Source organism: Panicum hallii, chromosome 1, assembly GCF_002211085.1.
Source record: "Panicum hallii strain FIL2 chromosome 1, PHallii_v3.1, whole genome shotgun sequence".
Lineage (NCBI taxonomy): Eukaryota > Viridiplantae > Streptophyta > Magnoliopsida > Poales > Poaceae > Panicum > Panicum hallii.
This window is the reverse complement of record NC_038042.1, coordinates 45,545,891-45,565,816: the sequence shown is the minus strand read 5'-3', so window position 1 is coordinate 45,565,816 and position 19,926 is coordinate 45,545,891. Positions and strand designations below refer to the sequence as shown.

Genomic DNA, 19,926 nt, shown 5'->3' with positions numbered 1-19,926 from the left:
GCTTGAAAATATTGCTCAATAAAATGGATAACAACTGTATATTGCCCCAATTCCAGACTTGAACTTTTAAACTGCCGGACTTTTCACCCTTGGCCTATTTAAGCCGGTTCAAATACTTTAGGATGGTTTTCCACATATACGCTTTTGTCAGGGCTTGAAGTGGCCAGGTTTAATAGATGTAGCACCCTGTAATAAGTAGTGTGTGATATTGACCCCTTGTAGGAAGAAAAACAAAATGAAAAAAAACAAACACTTGGCATGCATCTATGAGGCTATGGGTCTATTCTCGTTTTCCTCCCCAAAATTATGATTTGTGCGTCTCAGAGTGCCATGCTACTTTGCTTGCTTAGGGCATCCGGAGTGTGCGAAAAACACCGGTCTTAAGGCCCATCTGGCATTCTTAAGGTCGACCCTGAGCTTGAGGCCGGGTCTTAGTACGAAACTGACGAATAATCTAACCTGCAGACATCAAAAGAAGTAGTGAATTACATATGTTTCCAGTTATACCAAATGCAGCGATACTGATGTGTGACAGACTAAAGCAGATGAAAATGACTGAAATTCACTTGACATGGTTGAACATTTATACAAAACTCTTCTGGCAAGTCCATTTAGATCTCACATGTGCCCACCACATCTCCACAGCAGTTTGAAAGAAAGATGAAAAACAAGAAATGAGAAAAATGAAAGCATACTTGGCTTTATTAATCAGGCTGGAAGATGGACCATGGATCCACAGCACGTATTAATCATGCAGACCACTCATCTGAGGTGTCACGCACAGTTAATACGGGATAATCAAAGACCCTGATAGATGCCCATAAATAACTTTGTGTCCCCTCATAGAGATATGAACAATTTCTTTTACATTCTTACCTCGTGGGTGCCACTTAGAATTAAAAAAAATACAACATTAATCCATCAAATTACAGTACTGTAACAAAAACCTGTCAAGTGTCTGGTTTGTCACAATTTTTTGAGGAAAATACAGTGGAAGTCCCCACTTTTGTTCATACAAATGAGGGGCAAAAACTAAGAGCACAAGAGAGCCCCTTGACAATGATTAGGATTTAGGAGTATAAAATAGCCAAGCTATAACAGGTCTTGCTTCTCCTTTGATTCTGTTGAGCTGGATACAGACTTCATCTGTGAAAACTTTTCTCGAATCCACAAAACTTGGTTTCTAATTCTGAAAAATGATACATTTTCCCTGCATCCAGAGATGCCAAAAAAAAAAGAGATGCCAAGCAACCGTTCCATGAACAAAGGTTGCCAAAATTCCATGCTTACTTTGTGAAACTTCTGTACCATTTGTTAAGACATTCGGCAGGTGCACGTCACCTATTAGTACCAACCACCCAATAAAAAGAAAAGGTTCCTATCCTTCAGACATAGTTCATGTGCAGGCACCGAGTCATTAACAGAACATTGAGGATAGTGAGATTAGAAACAACCAATATAAAGTGCCCAGTAAATAGTGCTTGCATTGATGCTGCCAAAGCCCTATAGCTCGCAACTACATGCTTCTGATTCTGAAAGTGGCTGATTCGGTGATAATAATCCACTCATGAGGATGGACTGAATAAAACAAGCATCAATCATCATCCAAGCAGTCACCAATTGGTCTTTCAAATCATAAGAGATGATCATTATTAATAACCGAGGGCAGAAAGTTCTTCACTCTGCCTGAGGCTTTTAAAGTGCCAAAGTGGCCATGGGATCCTTTTTTAACTCATGCAGCCTGCAGGGAAGGAATAATTCAGCTTAGCAACCTGATATTCCCCTTTTACTCCTCTCCAATCTTTTCCCATAAGAATTCCTACTTTTGTTGGACCATGAAATCAAAGACTAGGTTTAGTAAGTTCTTTCAAGTAAGCATAACTGTAGGATTAAAGCATTGGCACAAATGCTACCATGTCCATATATGAAGCATTAGACTGAAGCCAGATTGTATTAAACAAAAGCTGAAAACACATTTGTTTGTTGGTTGATTGCTCCATGAGAATGCCGTTTTTTCCTTGTAACTGAAAAGGTGTTCATTTCCTTAACCCCCTATCTCTGTGCTAGAAACAGTCGTAAGTATCTAGAGTTTTCATTATCAGTAATAAAATTACAGGAGATTAGGATTTTTCGATTGCTCAGAATCAATCCATAATCTCAAAGGTGAATGAACAGATGAGTGCAGTAGTGGCAACTGACAACTCTATTGTGCAAATAGTAGCAGAATTCTATAATACAGTGATGGGAGCTAATATGTCAATATAACTTATAGGTGCTTGCATGGTCTCCCTTGCTAAAAAGCCTTTCCAAGATTACAAAAATACAGGCAAGACAAAATCTTTGCAAACTCATAGTGTGACGATTGTTTTTTTCCGTACCAAATTTTGGCAGAACCATTCAACAACCCACAAATCACCCAAGATTTAACAGTCTTTCTTTATTGTTTATTTTTCCGAACACACAGAAGAGCTGCATGTCGTTCCATTAAGAATTTGACGGTCTTTCTGTTAGACGTTCCAAAATTCTACAGGCAAAAGATTCGACAACAATCTGGTGGCTAAGTGTTAACAATTTTGGTATGGTCACTTGGAGTTCTAAGCAAAGAACCCCTGGCTTTGGGCAAAATTATTGCTCAAAAAAGATAAGTTTGGAAAAAAGAACCCTTGAGTGGCATTGTCCATTCAACTAAATTTCCTTTGAATATAATAAGGAATCATAAAAGGGGAATAACACTAGACAAACAATTAGCAATACAATGTGAGATAGGTCCTCAGAACAAGAAATATAAGCTTGAAAGGAAAATGGTGAAATTTATCAAGGAAGTTCTGTTAGGTGAAATGTTGTTATCTGAGCGCATAAATTATGCATAGCATTGGAGTATAAAGAACATAACCAGTAGTCTAATTTGTGGCACATGAAGAATAGATGCCAGTTGAACAAGCTATGTTGAGTCAAATGGATCCCAATTTTAATTTTCTTGGTCCATCACAACAACGGAGTACAATTGTACAACAAATAAGCTCAGTCACAAACTGCAAAAGCCAGAAATGATAAACTAGCTAGCATTCTAGAGGATAAACACATCACATTTTGTTTTGCAGTGAGAATAAATAAAGGTGAACAGTTGCAAGCAGTATGATCATGTAAGTCCAGGTTGATGCAATCAGGACACATACCTGCTGAATCATCACAGAGCATCAGTTGCATGAGTTTCAGTGATTGTCCAACAGGATTCAACCATCTGTTGTTTCATCTCTCTCTTTGTTCCATTTGAATGCACTCGAGATTGAATGCAGTTACAGCGCATTCACTCAGAGAGTTCAAATTCATCTCCTCCCACATCACATCCCTCATCCTGATTGCTAAAAGCTTCACGTCTTTTTCTGCCCCTTGTCCTTGGTGGCAACGCTGCCCTCAATAAGGTGGAGTACTCTTCCCTGATAGCAACAAGCGGATGTGCATGCTTCTCAAGCAGCTGGCTTCTACCACTGTAAGCTTCCCTGAGAACAACCGTCTGTGTCCCAAGCACCCTGGAGAGGTAAAAAATGCCAGGGTGGCGCTCAAACACCTTGGTGAACTTCTGCGGCATGCCAAGCAGCTTCCTCATGTTGCTCACATTCTGGCGCTCTGTCCTCTTCGCCATTGTGAGGTGCAGCAGCTCATGGAACACTCCCACATTCCGCTTCTCGGACACGTCTGTGCGGCGATCGAGACCTGACGCATCGGCGTACGGGCTGGTGTACGGCAGCGCCTGCCACTCCCGCAGCCATTCCACGCACTTGCTTCTCAGGCCAAACCCCCTTGTGAAGCTCACCGGGAAGGGGAGGCAGGTGGTGTCGCCGCCGTCAGCACTCTTCTCAAGCTCGGAGACGGCGAGAAGATCGTCCCAGGAGAGGAGGCGTAGCCAGACGCGCTCGTCGCCCTCGGGCTGCTCAAGGGCGAAGTGCTCGGGGTAGCGGCGGAGGATGGAGGCCTGGTAATCGCTGGGCAGGCCGAGGTCCCAGCGGAGGAGGTCGATGGTGTGGAGCGGAAGTGAGCGGGGAAGGGTGAGCATGAGGAGGCGCCGGAGGCGGGCGACGAGATCGTGCTCGATGACGCAGAGGCAGTCCACCTCTCGCTGCCGCAGGTCGAGCGCCGCGCGCGTCAGCGACACGCCGCCGCGCGACACCGCGAACAGGGTATGGTACCTGCCGAGGAACTCGAGCGCAGAGTATGCGGAGCCACAAAGCCTCTGAACGGATCTCTCGGCGAGGAGGTCCGAGCGCGAGACGCGGTGGCCGGGCCGGCTGAACACGAGGTCGAGCAGGTGGTGGGCAGTGCGGAGGTTGCGCTCCCGCGACACCGCGGCGTCGAGCGCCCGGTCCTTGACCCACTTCAGCTTCACGTTCACCAGCGTCGCGCGCTGCTCCGCTGCGAACAACGGCGTCCCCCACGGCGACGCGTCCCACCACCCCCTCCTCCCCGTCGCCACCCGCAGGCAGCGCCACGCCATGGTGGTGGTTTGCCTCGCCGATTCTCTCGCCGCCCAAGTGCTCGTTTAATTGGGCCCAACGAAATGAAGAGATGGGCCGGCCGTAAGAGGAGGCCCACCTGGTGATTTGCTCCTTGGGAGGATGAGGGGTTAAGCGAAGATTCCGAGTGGATAAAGCGTGGCCGTTTTCGCAGACGCCGAGAGTCGTCGCGAGGAGATGGCGGACGGGAAGCTGGGGGAGGGTTCGGCCGTGGCGTTGAGGGCCTCGCCGTCGGCGGCGGCGATGGCGCGGGGGTTGCGTGGTGGTAGCAACCCTCTGGAGGAGTGGAGCGCGCGCGTGAAGGCGATTGAGGCCAGGTTCCGCGGGTGGATGGCGAAGCAGCCTATCCACATCGAGGCCGCGGTGAGCACGGCCGTGGGGGCGGTGCAGGGCGGGGCGCTGGGAGGGCTCATGGGCTCGCTCACTGCCGACGGAGGGTCGCCGTTCCCCATGCCGCAGCCGCCGCCCAACGCCAATCCGGAGGCCATGGCGTCGCTCAAGCAGGCCCAGGTTGTCAGCCAATCTCGTCTTGGTGATTTACGTAATTTTTATGCAAAATTGGACCGTTTGATCCTGACATTGCACTTACGGACATATTAATCTAGTCCATATAGAGCGTTTGTGCGCAGAAGGAAGCAATTTACCATTAGTTTCGCGTACATGTTCCGCGTTTTAACCATAATCGTAGCACGAATGTCATTATCGAGTACAGTGACTCATATAGAGTTGAGCCTATATCTGCAATTCACTATGTTTTGAATATGGTTAGGAGTAGTGGGTAATGGTTAGTGAGTCTGGGTCCCTGGGAGGCTTATTAGTTGTAGTTGAATGTTGTTCGAAAAAAAGCTGTAGTTGAATGGAGCAAATGGTTATGAAAAAAAAATTACAATTGAATAAGAATTGCAGGAAGGTGATACTTTATGAGTCATCCATTGTCTGTGTTCAACAAGTACTCCCAAATCAAAGTAGAGGAAATGCTCACTTTTGTGCGTTACATGATCATGAAGCTAGTTTACTTTAGTGTTTTCTAGCTCATTACATGGTAATAACTGTTGGCTGCGAATGAAGCCTATGTTGATTTCTTCTGTCAAATTATTTGCATCAAGATTAACATGATACCGATTTATAGGCTTTAGCTGGTGGACCCTTGGTGCAAGCCCGAAATTTTGCAGTCATGACTGGCGCAAACGCAGGCATATCTTGTGTGATGAGAAGGATACGAGGGCAAGAGGACATCCAGGGCAGGTGATCATAATTTTATTTTATTTTTTATACACTTCGAGAAACTTTAATTTTAGTATAAATGTAATGTTTGATTTAATCTGACTGATTTTAAGATGTGAAAACAATTATTTTTACTATTGGCCACAAAAAGTGGTTTGCATTTCAACACCTTCATTTCTGAATGAAAGCCGGTAATTCTGACATTTCTTTCGCCTATTGTCGTTGGGTCAAAAATTGATATCTCGATGCAAACCTAGCTATTGAGTTCCTTTGGGGAAAAAAAATCTAGTTAAGAATTAAATTTTCGTTCCTTTGTGTTTGACAATATCTTGTTTGTATAGCATGGTAGCTGCTTTTGGTTCGGGCGCTCTTTTCTCCATAGTGAGCGGAATGGGAACTCCTAATCCTGTTGCAAATGCAATTACAACTGGTGCTGCTTTTGCAGTATTTCAAGGTGGTTTTTTCATGGTAAGTACAATTAATATGATTGGGAGCTGCTTTAATGGCAACCCTTGATCTCACTAGATTTTATGTATAATGTATTGCCAATTTTCTTGTCAAGCCTGCTTTAAGAGAGACTGAGGTTGAGACAAGACCATTGTGGTCTGGGTATATTGAGCTTGTGAATATGGTGGTTATTTTTATTATATCGAGGACACCAGCCAATTCAAGGTTTTCCTTGCTTACAGTGCTTTCCAGTTTAGCCATACTTAATTAGAAAAAATACCTCGATGAATTTTACTTTGTGTTCTAATATTGTTAGTCAGTATGTCTTGCATGAAAGTGCGAAGCTTATCTGGTAACAAGGGGCTTGCACATTACTGTCTCATGTTGCTTCTACAATCTTTGCCATGAAATGTGTCTACTACATGGAACATAGGTGACTAGTCACATGTGCAAACTAGCCCTTCAATTCGGAGAAAACAAATTGGAAACATATGTCTTGGGCAGGAAAAGAAGCTGGTTGGGTTCTTGATAGTGTTGGATTGGATTCTTGAAATGGAATGAGATAATAATAATATCAGTATTCTGATAGTGTTGAATTGGATTCTTGAAATGGAATGAGCTGTGTGTCATTATATTAAGAAGAAAAAAAGGGTTTAGAACCCTGTACAACACCACACACACTTACTCCATCAGCAATCGCCTTTATATACAATTAGAATAGACCCGACCATGACCAGACATAGTCATTAGAGGTCACTAGAGTAAGGTGGTAAGAATCTCCTCGAGCCCAGCCGAACTCCATAAATGTAACTCCTCTCTTATGAGTAACAGAACTCCGTTCATTTTGGGCAGAATCCCATCAAACACACAGCGATACAATGATTCCAGACTGACCAAGCACCCAAAATGATGATAGAGTTGAGACTTTTTTGTACCTGATCATCGACTCTATCTAATGCTCCCGGCCACCAATCATCGAAGGAATTGTTCTCAGGCTGTGGAGAAAGGCCTGCAGGCCGACCTTTTATAGAATGCTGTGACCAAGCTGAGGAAATGATCGATCATTTGCCCATCTATTGTGTCTTCACTCGGCAAATGATGAATCAGATATGGTTTAGTTGAATACTAGTGGTCCTTTCTGCTGAGTTTTCTTTGCTTGCATAATTTATTTGAACAAATTTTTAAAACCTAATATATGTTTTTGATAGTGTTATATTTTGATTTTGGTGAAATTACTAGTCTAATGATGTTGCAAAGGGCACCAACCATTTGCTAATTCATATTGTTACGTTATATAGTAATTCTCCATTTTGCTGCATTGGATATAGATTGGGCAGAAATTCTCCAAGCCACCGACTGAAGATACATACTACTCTCGGACAAGAAGCATGCTGCACCAACTGGGCCTTGAAAAGTACGAGAAGAATTTCAAGAAAGGACTCCTCACTGATCAAACATTACCTCTCCTCACTGACAGGTACATAGTTCCTCTGATTGTAGTCTTATGGAACATTAAGGATTGCAAACGTTTGTAGTTTACATATTGATACTCTCCTCTGTTGCTTTAGTGCTCTAAGAGATGTGAAGATTCCCCCTGGACCCAGATTACTCATTCTCGATCAAATTAAAAGGTTTGTGATTACTGCACTAGCACTTCATTGTTTCAATCTCTTATTTTTCCTTGACCTGATCTCTTTATGTGTGGATTTGTTAGGGACCCTGAGCTGGTACGAGCGGAGTGAAGTTGCACTTGTCAACTACTGGTTCTGAGTTGCATAGGGTTTGAAAGTGATGCCATCTCTGTTTTCATAATTTAGTAAGCAAGAATTTAGCTATGTTTTTGTAGTTATTTGTTTTCTCAATCGCTTTGTGCCAATCCTATTGAATTTTCAATAACAGATATTTACATGGCATCCTATTGAAATTTAAACTGGTGTTGTGTACAGTGATCAAACCTTGGGGAAAATATGGTGTGCCGTGTGATCGATGAAACGTGCAACTCGGGGTTGTGCATCATTTTGGTTAATTTAGTGTTGTTTCTGTCTATGTTTGTGTATGTTAGAGGGAAGCCATGGGAGGCGGTTGATTTGTATTGCCTTTTTAGAGGCTGCAGAGGATGTGCAGGGAGCCATGGGGCGTGCTTGTGAAATGGACCGCGAGGCGGTTGATAAGATGCACAGCAGCTGAGTGCTGTACATGTGTCCATGTGTCAACCAGAGAGGTCGACAAAGTGAACATCACAATATTGGAGTTGAGCAAGAATCGTTGGTGTCACCGTGGTGCGGTTTTTGGGGAGGAAGAAGATAAGTACTGTATCGCTGTCAAAGGTGAGGTCGATGCCAACTGTGCTGTTCGGAGCTGAGCTACAGCTACGTCATTGCCCACTCCGAGAATTCAAGATTCGTCTACACTGCATCTGCGATTGCGAAACATAAATATAGGGATGAAAACAAAAATGGTAATTTCCGATTTTCAAGAATTATTTTTGAGATTTTATTGACTTTTAAGGCTAAACGAAAATAAAATAATTATTGAAGAAACAAAAACGAAAATGGTAACATAATATGAATTTGGAAAAGAAAATAATTTGAGCATCCTCCGATCATTTTCGAGAAATATCGTATTTTCAAAATATTTTACCGATAGAAATATCACCGTATTCACGTACAATACCAGCATCCCTGCTATCTTTAGAGAGTCATGACTAATTTATTCTAACGCTAAATCATAACCTAGCGACTTGAATTCATAGGACTATAAATAGTTTCTTGGATGGTGGGATTAATATCTAAACTTTTAGTACTATAAAATAAGATACATGTTATGGATAGATGAATATTTGGATTAACATCTTAACCATCGGTACTTGTGCATGAAATGTGTCAAGTCATATTGTTAGAGTTGTGCTCTATGGTTTGACAAACTATCGTTTTTCAAAATATCATTTCGATAGGTTTCGATCATTATCGATGCGTTCTCGATCGTATATTTTCATTTCCGAAATTACCGTAATACCGATGTCATTTTCGTTTCTGGTAATATCGTATCGTTTTCATTTTTGATAAAAAAATGTGTGAAAGTGAAAGCGATGGAGCCTCAAGTTTACGAAGCCCAGCAAGTATTTGCTAGTTTGGGGAGCTAGAGTCACCTTGCAATTCCAATGTCAAAGCTCAGTAGCCAGGAGCGGAAATAACAGCCATTGAACAAACAAATAACTTGGGGGCAACATAGACAATTTCACAATGATATATATTTGATAAATTGAACGGGACCCTTTCAGCAATATACAGTTGGATAAAATTTTGGAACAACATTAATAGCTGCCCGAATTCCCCTATCTTGTTGATATGTACATAATGGAATACTCTGTCTACGTATCAAAGAATTATCAATCTCTTGACGCTTGAAAGAATAAAAAATTAGACCTCTACCCTACTATACTGGAAATCTGGAATCACAACTTCAGGACGTCCGGCGCAGAGCTTCACAATGCCCGTGTTGGGTCAGTGACCTGGACGATCTGTTGGTCCAGATGGCTCATGCACGGCTTCCCCTCGGCATCGATGTCCATCAGAATCGTGTCGCCAGGCTTGAACTCGCCGAACAGAATCGCTTCGCTGATGACATCCTCAATCATGTGGGTGACAGCCCTCCGCAGCGGCCGTGCCCCGTAGCTCTTGTCGTACCCTTCTTGGCAAATCAGATCCTTCATTGCATCAGACACCTCCAAGCCTATCCCAAGGGCCAAAAGCCTGCCCTTCACTTCCTTCAGGATGATATCAAGAATGGCCAGCATCTGCAAATATATGTCAAGGAGAGGATTACCACTAGCGTCTCATGTGTTGTATGTTACAAGCATCAACTACGAATTTAATCTAATCTATAAGTGGCTAATATCATGTAAAGAAGGTTTACGAATTCTCAGTAAACTTCCTCAGAGCAAAACGTAAAAGAAACAGACCTGAGTCTTCTCCAGAGGACGGAACACAACCATCTCATCAATTCTGTTGAGCAACTCTGGTCGGAAAAACGCCTTCAGCTCTTCCATTACTAGGGATTTCATTGCGACATACGAGCTTGACTCAGTATCTTCCTTCAAGAAACCTATGCTCCGTCTTCCCTTTGAAATTGATGTAGAACCAACATTTGACGTCATCACAATCAATGTATTCTTGAAGGAAACCCTGCGGCCCTGCAGTCCACACAAAGTTCCAGTGTAAATAAAAACATATTAAGATCTTGAAGAGCTCAGAAACTACTTACATCAGATCTTTAGAATACGCAAGCATCATGTAATTTAGCATCTGGATTAGTGTGCTGTCTTGATATCTTATTACATGGAGAGGCTTAGGACTATTTAAGTCCTTCCTAAACATATGTGACAGCGAGTCTAGCACCTTGATTTATAAATTGCTTTGATATTTAATTTCAACAAGCATATCTCAAATGAGACCTTGAAGGGCTTCTACTTTAAATAAACTGTGATAAAAGTACAAAATTCTGGCCATTTTATTCTCAGGTTAAGGGAACGGGATTAATCTCATTTGGTTCAGTAATTGTACTGTTCAGAATCAATTGGTGCATGTAACAGGATTCACTGATGTATTACCTGTGAGTCTGTCAAATGTCCATCCTCAAAGATTTGGAGAAGGATGTTGAAAATATCAGGGTGAGCTTTCTCTATCTCATCCAGCAATACCACAGTAAATGGTTTCCTCCTGACTGCTTCCGTCAAAGTACCAGTTTCACCATATCCAATGTACCCTGGAGGAGAGCCTATGAGCTTGCTCACAGTGTGCCTCTCCATATACTCGCTCATGTCTAATCTAAGCATAGCAGATTCCTATTGAAAAACAAAGCAAACATCCTGTCAGGCCACATTCTATCAATCAGACAAAACATTATGGAAATAATAACATGATGATCAGAATATGATCGACTTACCGATCCAAAATAACTTGCTGCTAGAGCCTTGGTAAGCTCCGTTTTACCGACTCCTGTTGGACCACAAAAAAGCAGTGTAGCGATAGGTCTGTCAGGGTCATTAAGGCCAACCCGCGATCTCTTCACTGCACGAGATATGGCCACAACTGCATCATCCTGGCCAATGACCCGTTTCCTGAGCTCATCATCTAGTCCTACTAGAAGTTTTTTATCATCGGCTGTCAACTGCTGCACTGGTATCCCCGACCATAATGAGGCAACTCTTGCAATTTCCTCTGTCCCAACTACAATTGGTCTGCATTTCAAAATATTCCTCAGTTAGCAGATAAGTAAGAAACAGAGAATACCCTTTATGACATGTTACAGACAAAACTTACTCATCAGCTGAGAGTGATGAGGTCGATGTTGACCCACTATTGTCTTCATATGGTACTTCAACGTCAGCACTGCCACTCTCTTGATTATTCGCATTTGGAGAATATTTTGCCTTGTTAGATAACACCTGAGTAATGAAGGGCAATAAAATATTAGTATTTTTCTCGCTAGATGGAACAAAAAGTTAAATCACATAAGCAGTAAAATGTTTCATTACCACTTCATGCATGGCCTGTGCAGCTCTTATCTCTTGCCAGTATTCATCTGGTGACTTCAAGAGAATTGAAGACTGCCCTTCCTTCTTCCTGTTAAATGACTCCATCCGAGCTCTACTTCCAGCCTCATCAATTAGATCAATAGCCTTATCAGGAAGCTGTCTGTCAGGGATATATCTTGCTGACAGATAAACTGCTGAATTGATGGCTTCTAATGTGAATTTGCATTTATGGTAAGTTTCGTATTTCTCACGAAGGCCAAGCAATATCTTCACAGCATCTTCCTGAAATATTTTTTAAAAAATGGTTAAGAGAGAAGTTTACCTACAAAACTACCTGACTTTCATAAGAAACAACCGCAATACCTGACTAGGCTCAGCTACTAATACTGGCTGGAAGCGGCGGGCCAAAGCCTTATCCTTCTCAAAATGCATCTGGTGTTCATCTAGAGTTGTTGCTGCAATGCACTAGAAATACAAACAAATATCGTGCGTGAGATAGGAAATGTAATAAGGTATGATCTTTTCTACATAGAATGGTAGCGCTAAGTAAGAAATCAGATGAATCCAATACCTGCAGTTCACCTCTAGCAAGCGCGGGCTTCAGCAAGTTACCAATGTCAAGGCCAGAACCCTTACCCTTCCCAACAGTTCCAGATCCAATAAGATTGTGAACCTCATCAATAAAAAGAATAACATCACCTGCATAATTTTTTATGACTTTTAATTTCATGACCACATGCAGAAGCTTAACATCTGGAAACATTTCTAAATGCAGCTTCATATCTGATAACCTCTCAGATTGCAACACTAACTAACCTGCTTCCCGAACTTCCCGAATTATACTAGTAACCCTAGACTCCAATTCACCCCTCTCTTTTGCGCCAGCAATAAGTAGACCAACATCCAGTGACAATATACGCTTTGCCTGCAAACAATTTGAAGATGAATATCGCTTATCTCAAAGATGGATTGCAAATGCATAACTTTATACAGATCAATGGCAAGTCAAGCTTACCACAAGATAAATGGGGACATCGCCATTTGCAATTCGAAGAGCAAGTCCCTCAGCAATTGCAGTTTTGCCAACTCCTGCCTCACCCAAAAGAATAGGATTGTTCTTCATCCGTCGGCATATTATCTGAACCACTCTCTCAATCTCCTTTTCACGACCAATAATAGGATCGATGAAACCTCCACTAGCTTGTGTGGTCAAATCCAAACAGAACTGGTCTAGTGCACCCTTCTCTGAAAAAGATAAACAATGCAAGTGTGTGATGAGATTACTAGGCCTATAGTAGAACAAACATGAGTGTAAGCTCTGATGAAACTGCTGGCTCTGGACCTTTCTTTTTAGTCAAGGATTGGGAGAAAGCAGATCTTCCAGCTGCAGCAGGAGCCTTCTCTGGGACTTTGAAAGATGGTGCTCCGGCAGGGTCTCTTCCATCTTTTGCAAGCTCAGCTTGAAGACGGTCGACTGCAACTGATGCTAGCTGACTTGGATCCGCTCCCAAACTACAAGAACCAACACATTCATCAATGACAGCACAAATGACGAAAGGGCTAGAAGATAGCTTATTTTGTTCTGTCCCTTTTCAGTGATGACCAATTTCTTGTCAACGTCTTATCATGGTATCATCCACCGGTAAGTTCAGTTTCTACCGTGGTTAATTGTTTCTGGACAAGTTAACCTCTTAGGCTAGAAATGGGACAACCCTCATGAATTAGACAATGTCATTTTCCAGGGGACCAAATGGCTATGTCAAACTGCAAGACTCGTGTACTAGATGTCAAATTATGGTCTATCAGTCTTCCTCTGAGCTACAGTCAGACAGAAACAGAACATGAGTGGTCCTTGTGCTTGTAAGAGGACAAGCACCAAATGACATGGTCTAAGCTGCTAATAAGCATATGGCTATGCTATAGGTGATTATTTGATCAATAAGTAGATGGCATCCAACACAGTGGGTCTGCTGGTGAATTGTAACTGAGAAACAAATAACACGCTCCTGACGGACAGAATGGATGAGGATACAATAGGTACCTACCTCCTGAGGAGGTTGTTGGTGATGGGATCGTCGAGGGTGAAGAGCGCGATGGCGAGGTGCTCCGGCGAGATGAAGCTGGATCCCATGTTCTTGGAGAGCACGACGGCGACCTCGAAGACCTGCTTGCTGGTCGCGGAGAAGGGCACGTCGGTGTCGAGCCCCGATCCGGCCTTGGGCGTCGCGGGCGCCGGCGCGTCGGCATCCCTGGCGCCGCCGATGCCGCGGCACTCCTCCCGCGCGCGCTCGATGTTGATCCCCGACGAGAGGTAGCCGCCGGAGGAGCGGTCCTCGGCGACGAGGCCGAGGAACAGGTGGCGCGGCGCCACCGCGGGCTCCCCGAGCCCACGGGCCTCCCGCTGCGACAGCACGACCGCCTTGACGGCCCGCTCCGTGAACCGCTCGAACACCGCCCTAATCACGCCCCTCCGCGCCCGCCGCGGCGCCGGCCTCGCCGCCGGGCGCGGGAGCGGGTGCGCCAGCACCACCGCCCTCGTCCCGAACCCCGCCGCGCCCCACCGCGCCGCCGCCGCCGCAGGCGCGGCGCCGAGCCGCCGGGCGCCCCCGCGGGCCGCCCCCGCGAGGACCGACGACGAGGTGGAGCAGCAGCACACCTCCATCGCTGGCTGGCTACCCGCGGATAAGAATCAGAGCAACTATCTTTAGCCGCTTAATACCTCGGCCGCTTACCCTCCTCCTGCTTGCTCCGCCAACAAATGAAATGCTCTTGCTACGTGTCGTGCGGCGCGCTCCTCCTACTCGGCCCGTCGCGAGGTATCTGTATCTCTACTCGTACTCGGAGGCGTGGCCCGGCGAGCGAATGGTGAGTAGGCGAGGAGGCGGAGGAGGGGCGGTATAAAAGTACCCGCGCGGCGGAGGCGGAAGCGGGGGTGGAACTGTGGAAGTGGAAGGAGGAGGAAGGAAGCACGCAAGGAAGGAGGAGCACGAGTCGGGACTCGGGAATGGCAGTTCGGCCCCGCGCGCGCGTGGGGCGATAGCGAACGGTGGTTTTGGTTTCATCTGCCGCCAGGGGCTCCGTTTCTACCGCGCGCAGGCCGCCCGGGGCGGCTTCCGCGCCCGCACGCCACCACCCACCCCTGCGGTCAAACGAGGGCTCGGCTCGGCAAGCTTGGCCGACCGTACGACGGCGATGGGCGCCGGCGATCGGGGCCGTCGGGTGCCCGATCGGCGTCCGTGCCGCGCCGCGGCCGGGCCGATTTGATTTGGCCACTGTTTCGGCCGTTTCCGGGCGGAGCTGTTCGGGTGCCGTGGTGCGCGCGGCCACCCCACCCCACCCGCGGACTTTCGCGGCCGCGCACACGGGCCCGGAGGTCAGCGGCGGTCGCTGGGGCCGGTGCGGCGAACCCGGCCGGCGTGACGCGTCGGGAAGGCCAGGGGGGATCCTTCGCGTCGGCACACATGTCACCCGCGCCTGCCGGCGACGTGGCCGCCTGCGCTCGGGCCAAGCGGGCCGCTCGCCGCGGGTGCGTGTGAACAGGCCGGAAGCTTCTGCTTTTCCTGTACACGTGTGTGGAAATTCCACTGTGACAACTGACAACGGGGGAGATTGGCAGCGGCCTGCCGGTGCCGGAACAGTGCTCGTTTCGTTTCCCATTCGGCCTGCTGATGGCCATGCGTCCCGCGTGTGGTGCTTGCGAGTTACAGCGATCACCTCAATCCCCCGGATTCCTTGGAGGACAGGGTGCGCGATCCCGGCATCCCTTTCGTGCAGAGCAGAACAAGCCGGGCGAGAGTGCTCTCCCCTGAGCCACAAGGCCACCACAGGCGACACATTGCTACCTACCGGATCTTCTAGTTCTGTATCTGGCCTCTGGCCCTTCTGGGCTTATAGCTCTTTGCTTTTTTTTTCTTTCTTTCTTTCTTTCTTTCTTTTTTTTTGCTTCGAAGAGGAGGAGTTCAGCGACGAACCAGTCAAGGTGTCCAAGTAGGCAAGCACCAGCTGTGTGCCTGTGCGTGTACCGGACCGTGAGCACAAACAAGATAGGAACGGCCACGTGTGCCCGCCGCGCCGATAACGGGCTCAGAGGAGCTTTCAGGCTTACGGAATCATGCATGAAATCAGATCCGCACTTGTGTCAGGCAAGAAATAAACGAAGAGCGAAAATCGCTACAGGTTGGTACGACCAAGTAGGTGGTCACCACTAATTAACTACTAGCTCTTACAGTAGGTGGTGGTCAACAGAAATCTACAATAAGCTAGTGGACTTGCTTGTCAAGTTGTCATTGTAAATTTATCATTCTACTCTTAATCAAACGGTGCGATGATTGTCGAGGACGGCTTCACTGCGGAGGAGATCGAAGACCAACTCTTGTCACACGCATGATTAGCACTCCTAATACACAGCGATGGGCGAGCTTAATTTGGCAGTCGACTGACTGGGAGTGGATCTTTCGTCGCCGACCGGACCGCGACGGCAGGGGCGTTTGCACACGGAACGCAACACGGGCGTGCGCTTGCGTGAGGGCGAGGGCGAAAGGGAAGGGGAAGCCTTTCCCTACACGACTCGATGCTTTGCGCTCCTCACACTTCAACGCCAAAAGCACAGTTTTCCTGGCTGAGAATAAGTTCCGTTTCAGTGATCATCAGTTCATTGCTTCCTACCGGCGCCAGTTGACTATATATACTTTTCCCCAAGATATTTTTCGAGTAGCCAGCCAGTTTTAATTATATTTCGCGAAGCTTCCTGGCAGCGCGCCGGGTCTACCTATTCACTGATCTTTTCATTTTTACCCCTTTGCAGTGGTCGCAATATTTGATACAAAATCAATTCAGCAAGCTTTCAGGTACAACAAGAAAGCGGGCTCAGTTAATAGATCGTCTTTTTTATTACCTTATAGCATACCATGTCCCTTAATCTGTGGAATGAAAAAAAATATTATAAATATTATGATAAAAACAAAGCGGTTCCATAGTCCTTAACTTCTGCTTATGAGGCGGTTGTTTCGCGAAACAACCACCTCATTCATTCTCCTTCAAATTATAAAAAAATCTACATAAAATTATAGAAAATAAGTTAGAAGACTGCTGACTTACGATAATGTGTACTTACCCTTAGCCGTGAACAAGTCACCGCGCCGGCACATGTTCAGGGACCGTGAGCAAGCGAAATGTGTCCGCCCTGTGTAGGAATCTCTAGATGACGCTGGTCGTGCAGGGTCGCATCTTCACTGCACCCACAGTTGTTCATCAGAAAACCCCTTGACGGCACTGCCGGTTAGGCCCTGTCCAGTCCATCCAATGCGCTAGTGTTCGTCGAGGAGGCGCACCATTTCTGTTAGAGTTGCTCGGTTCATTGCCCTGATCTTTCTGCCATTGTCCAAACCCTCTCATCTGTGTCCAAGAAGACAGGACCGAATAACAAGGAAACCAACTACAAATGGGCTACCTAGCTACAGCATTTTCTCGGTACCCTTAGCGCGCCGCACTCTAGACTGGTTGCCAGCATGTCAAAGTTTGCTCGTGTCCCATGTTTATGAGCAGCCATACGTACATCTGCTAAGGTTGTGTATTAATTGTACATCTAACTTTTTCAACCAAATATGCCTTCAAATTTCTTTTGAAAAGAAAATCAAAGGAAAGTGCGATATATATATATATAAAAATTGGGCTTGGTTACGTGGTCTCGATACATGGCCCATATACGATGGGCTCACATGGTTACACCCCAGAAACTTCCATGAGGCCCATCTCAAAATTAGCCGACGCGTCATTTACTTAGGTAAGCGCTCGCTCGCGAGTCTCCGAAATCCTCCCGTGGGCCGTGGCCTGCCTCGTTGTCCTCGGCGATCACGTCGCTGCCGCAAGCCCAGACATCGACGTCTCCGTAGATATTCCGAACCCGGCTTGCACAAAACGTTTCAGCCGACTAGAGGCATCCGACAAGGTCCCCAGATTTGTTCTTGCTTTGCGCTGAGGCTTGCACAACTGCTCGGAGTTGGGTGAGAAATACCTTGGCCCTCCTACAGCTGTGGGTAGGAGTACAAAAGGTGTGTTTGAGCACATGCCGAGCAAGACTAGGAGTCTGATGGGAGGTTCTGATCAAGTCCAAGGTACAAAGCAATTCCTACGTACCCAATGAGCTGCTTCCGACTGTCACCGGATACTTGCAAGAAAATGACGAGTGCTATCACTAGTTATTGGTGGAGCAGCAACATTGATCGGAGGAGTATACATTGGAAGAAATGGACTGACCTGGCAAAGCCAAAGTGTGACGGTGGAATGGGATTCAGAGACCTCAAACTCTTTAACATTGCTATGCTAGGTAAATAAGGTTGGGGGTTGATGGTCAAGCCTGAATCTCTTTGTGCACAGGTACTCAAAGGGAAATATTTTCCACAGAGTGATTTTCTCTCAGCGAACAAAAAGAAGAATTCGTCGCATACGTGGCGGGCAATTCTAGCTGGCAGGGACGCTCTGAACTTGGGCCTCATCAAAAGGATTGGCAATGGGGCAAGTACAAATATTTGGGCTGACAGATGGATTCCCGATAGTGTTGGATTGAAACCTCTCTGCCCGAAAGTGACTGCAACGGCTACTCGAGTGGAAGAGCTGATTGATCATGATCGGAGGTGCTGGGACATGAATGCCCTTGAATCTAATTTAATTGCTTCTGATGCAGCTGCTGTGGCCAGGATTCCTTTGGGAGCTGCTACTGAAGATACTTGGGCGTGGTCAGCTGAGCGCCATGGTTTCTATTCGGTTAAGTCTGCATATTGGCTGCTGTCAAATAGAGAGCGACAAAAGCGTGATTGTGAGGCTGGCAGTGCATCGTCCTCTGATCAGGGCAACGGCATAGTGTGCAAGAATCCAATCCCAATCTGCAAGGCTCTGGACTGGATCATGGAAACCACTGAGTTTTTGGCGCCGTCAGGGCGGACAACCAGGAAGGAAGCGCAAGACCGGTATGTAAAGTGGTAACGACCGCCGGAAGGCCATATCAAGCTGAATGTGGATGCCGCCTTTCTCGCTGAGGATTGCACGGAAGCATGTGGTGCCATTGCACGGGACAGCGAGGGCAGTTTCATAGCAGCTGCTGGAACCTGGCTACCAAGCGTGGGTTGAGTGCTATCAGCAGAAGCACAGGCATGCAGATTTGGGCTTTGAAGTTGCAGCGATGGACCTCGGCGCAGGTGATTGCAGAGACGGATTCCAAGCAACTCGTTGATCTATGCCGCTCCAGGCTTTCGCAGAGGTCGGAGATCATGGCGATCATCGCGGATATTCAAGAGCTTAGTAATTCTTTTTCCTCTTTTGATCTTGTGTATGTCAATCGCAAGGCAAACCTGGCGGCTCATTGTTGTGCCAAGGAGGCCTTGACGGGTAGGTGTAGCGTCTTGTGGGAATCGCATCACCCACACTTCTTGCTGCATATTTTACAAGAAGATTGTAACCCGTTGATTGAGTAATAGAGAAGAAGCTCTTGATCGAAAAAACAAAAACTGGCGGAAAAACAGATCGAGCAAATCAAGCGAAAACCAGTTTGATTCTTGGAATCAAACTCTGCTGCATCAATCTTGCATTTGCCGGTGTGTTAAAGATAGATTAGTAGCCTCTAGTCTCAACAAAAATGTGAAAAAGCATAACAGATTGAAGCAGTCGTTGCCATCACCGCCGTCGCGGGCGGCATTGTCCTCTCGCGCCTTCCTTTCGCGGAACCACCGGCAGAGCAGGGACACCCAGGAGGAGGCCGCGATGGCCTTGTGCGCCAATGGACCCGAAGAGCCGGGTCTCGTCCACGTCGTCCGTGGTGGCGCTGGCCGCGAGCGTGGTCGCGGGAGCTGCCAGCCATGGCGCCGTCGCCGCTGAGTGCTCGAGCCCGAGTTTTATTCAGCTTTTTTTAGATAATGGATTAAACCGGCCTACTACATCTGTGTATATATATAGCCAACAGTTATACAAGTTCTTAGACTCTAAATCTCAAACTAAACGTTCAAAAATACAAGAAAAAAAGTTCTAAAATTAAAAAAAGTTAGAAGGCTAAGCTTCAATCTTTTCTTTATTCACCGTTCAATTTTGCAATACCTTTATGCAGCCAGATCCATCATATCTCTCATCTGTTTAGAAACTTGTCTAAATCTGTGCTCGTAAACTCCAAGTAGGCAATGAATGCCGGGACAGAGAACCTCCAAGATAACGCCTTCAAGG

At 46.2% G+C, this 19,926-nt stretch overlaps 3 protein-coding genes across 4 annotated transcripts; 1 reads left to right on the top strand and 2 right to left on the bottom strand.

Moving 5' to 3' along the window:
* Positions 1–227: 227 nt before the first annotated feature.
* Positions 228–4,522, bottom strand: LOC112901200 (protein WHAT'S THIS FACTOR 1 homolog). 2 transcript variants are annotated; one of them, XM_025970065.1, is made up of 2 exons: positions 3,177–4,522; positions 228–459 (listed from the first exon to the last, which is right to left on the bottom strand). In XM_025970065.1, the coding sequence occupies exon 1, from the start codon at positions 4,490–4,492 to the stop codon at positions 3,308–3,310; it is 1,185 nt and encodes a 394-aa protein (XP_025825850.1). In that variant the 5' UTR covers positions 4,493–4,522; the 3' UTR covers positions 228–459; positions 3,177–3,307. The 2 variants fall into 2 exon arrangements, with proteins under 2 accessions (XP_025825850.1, XP_025825842.1); XM_025970057.1 differs by lacking the exon at positions 228–459 and adding an exon at positions 848–1,741.
* Positions 4,523–4,630: 108 nt separating this feature from the next.
* LOC112901215 (chloroplastic import inner membrane translocase subunit HP30-2-like) lies at positions 4,631–8,166 on the top strand. The gene is made up of 6 exons (XM_025970078.1): positions 4,631–5,021; positions 5,641–5,756; positions 6,077–6,203; positions 7,511–7,659; positions 7,751–7,813; positions 7,897–8,166. Exons 1-6 carry the CDS (start codon positions 4,689–4,691, stop codon positions 7,922–7,924), a joined length of 816 nt encoding a protein of 271 aa, XP_025825863.1. The 5' UTR covers positions 4,631–4,688; the 3' UTR covers positions 7,925–8,166.
* Positions 8,167–9,432: 1,266 nt separating this feature from the next.
* Positions 9,433–14,380, bottom strand: LOC112886809 (chaperone protein ClpD1, chloroplastic). The gene is made up of 12 exons (XM_025952807.1): positions 13,764–14,380; positions 13,061–13,230; positions 12,734–12,963; positions 12,535–12,643; positions 12,290–12,417; positions 12,082–12,183; positions 11,719–12,000; positions 11,504–11,628; positions 11,127–11,421; positions 10,792–11,025; positions 10,144–10,374; positions 9,433–9,978 (listed from the first exon to the last, which is right to left on the bottom strand). Exons 1-12 carry the CDS (start codon positions 14,378–14,380, stop codon positions 9,667–9,669), a joined length of 2,835 nt encoding a protein of 944 aa, XP_025808592.1. The 3' UTR covers positions 9,433–9,666.
* Between the last annotated feature and the right edge of the window lie 5,546 nt (positions 14,381–19,926).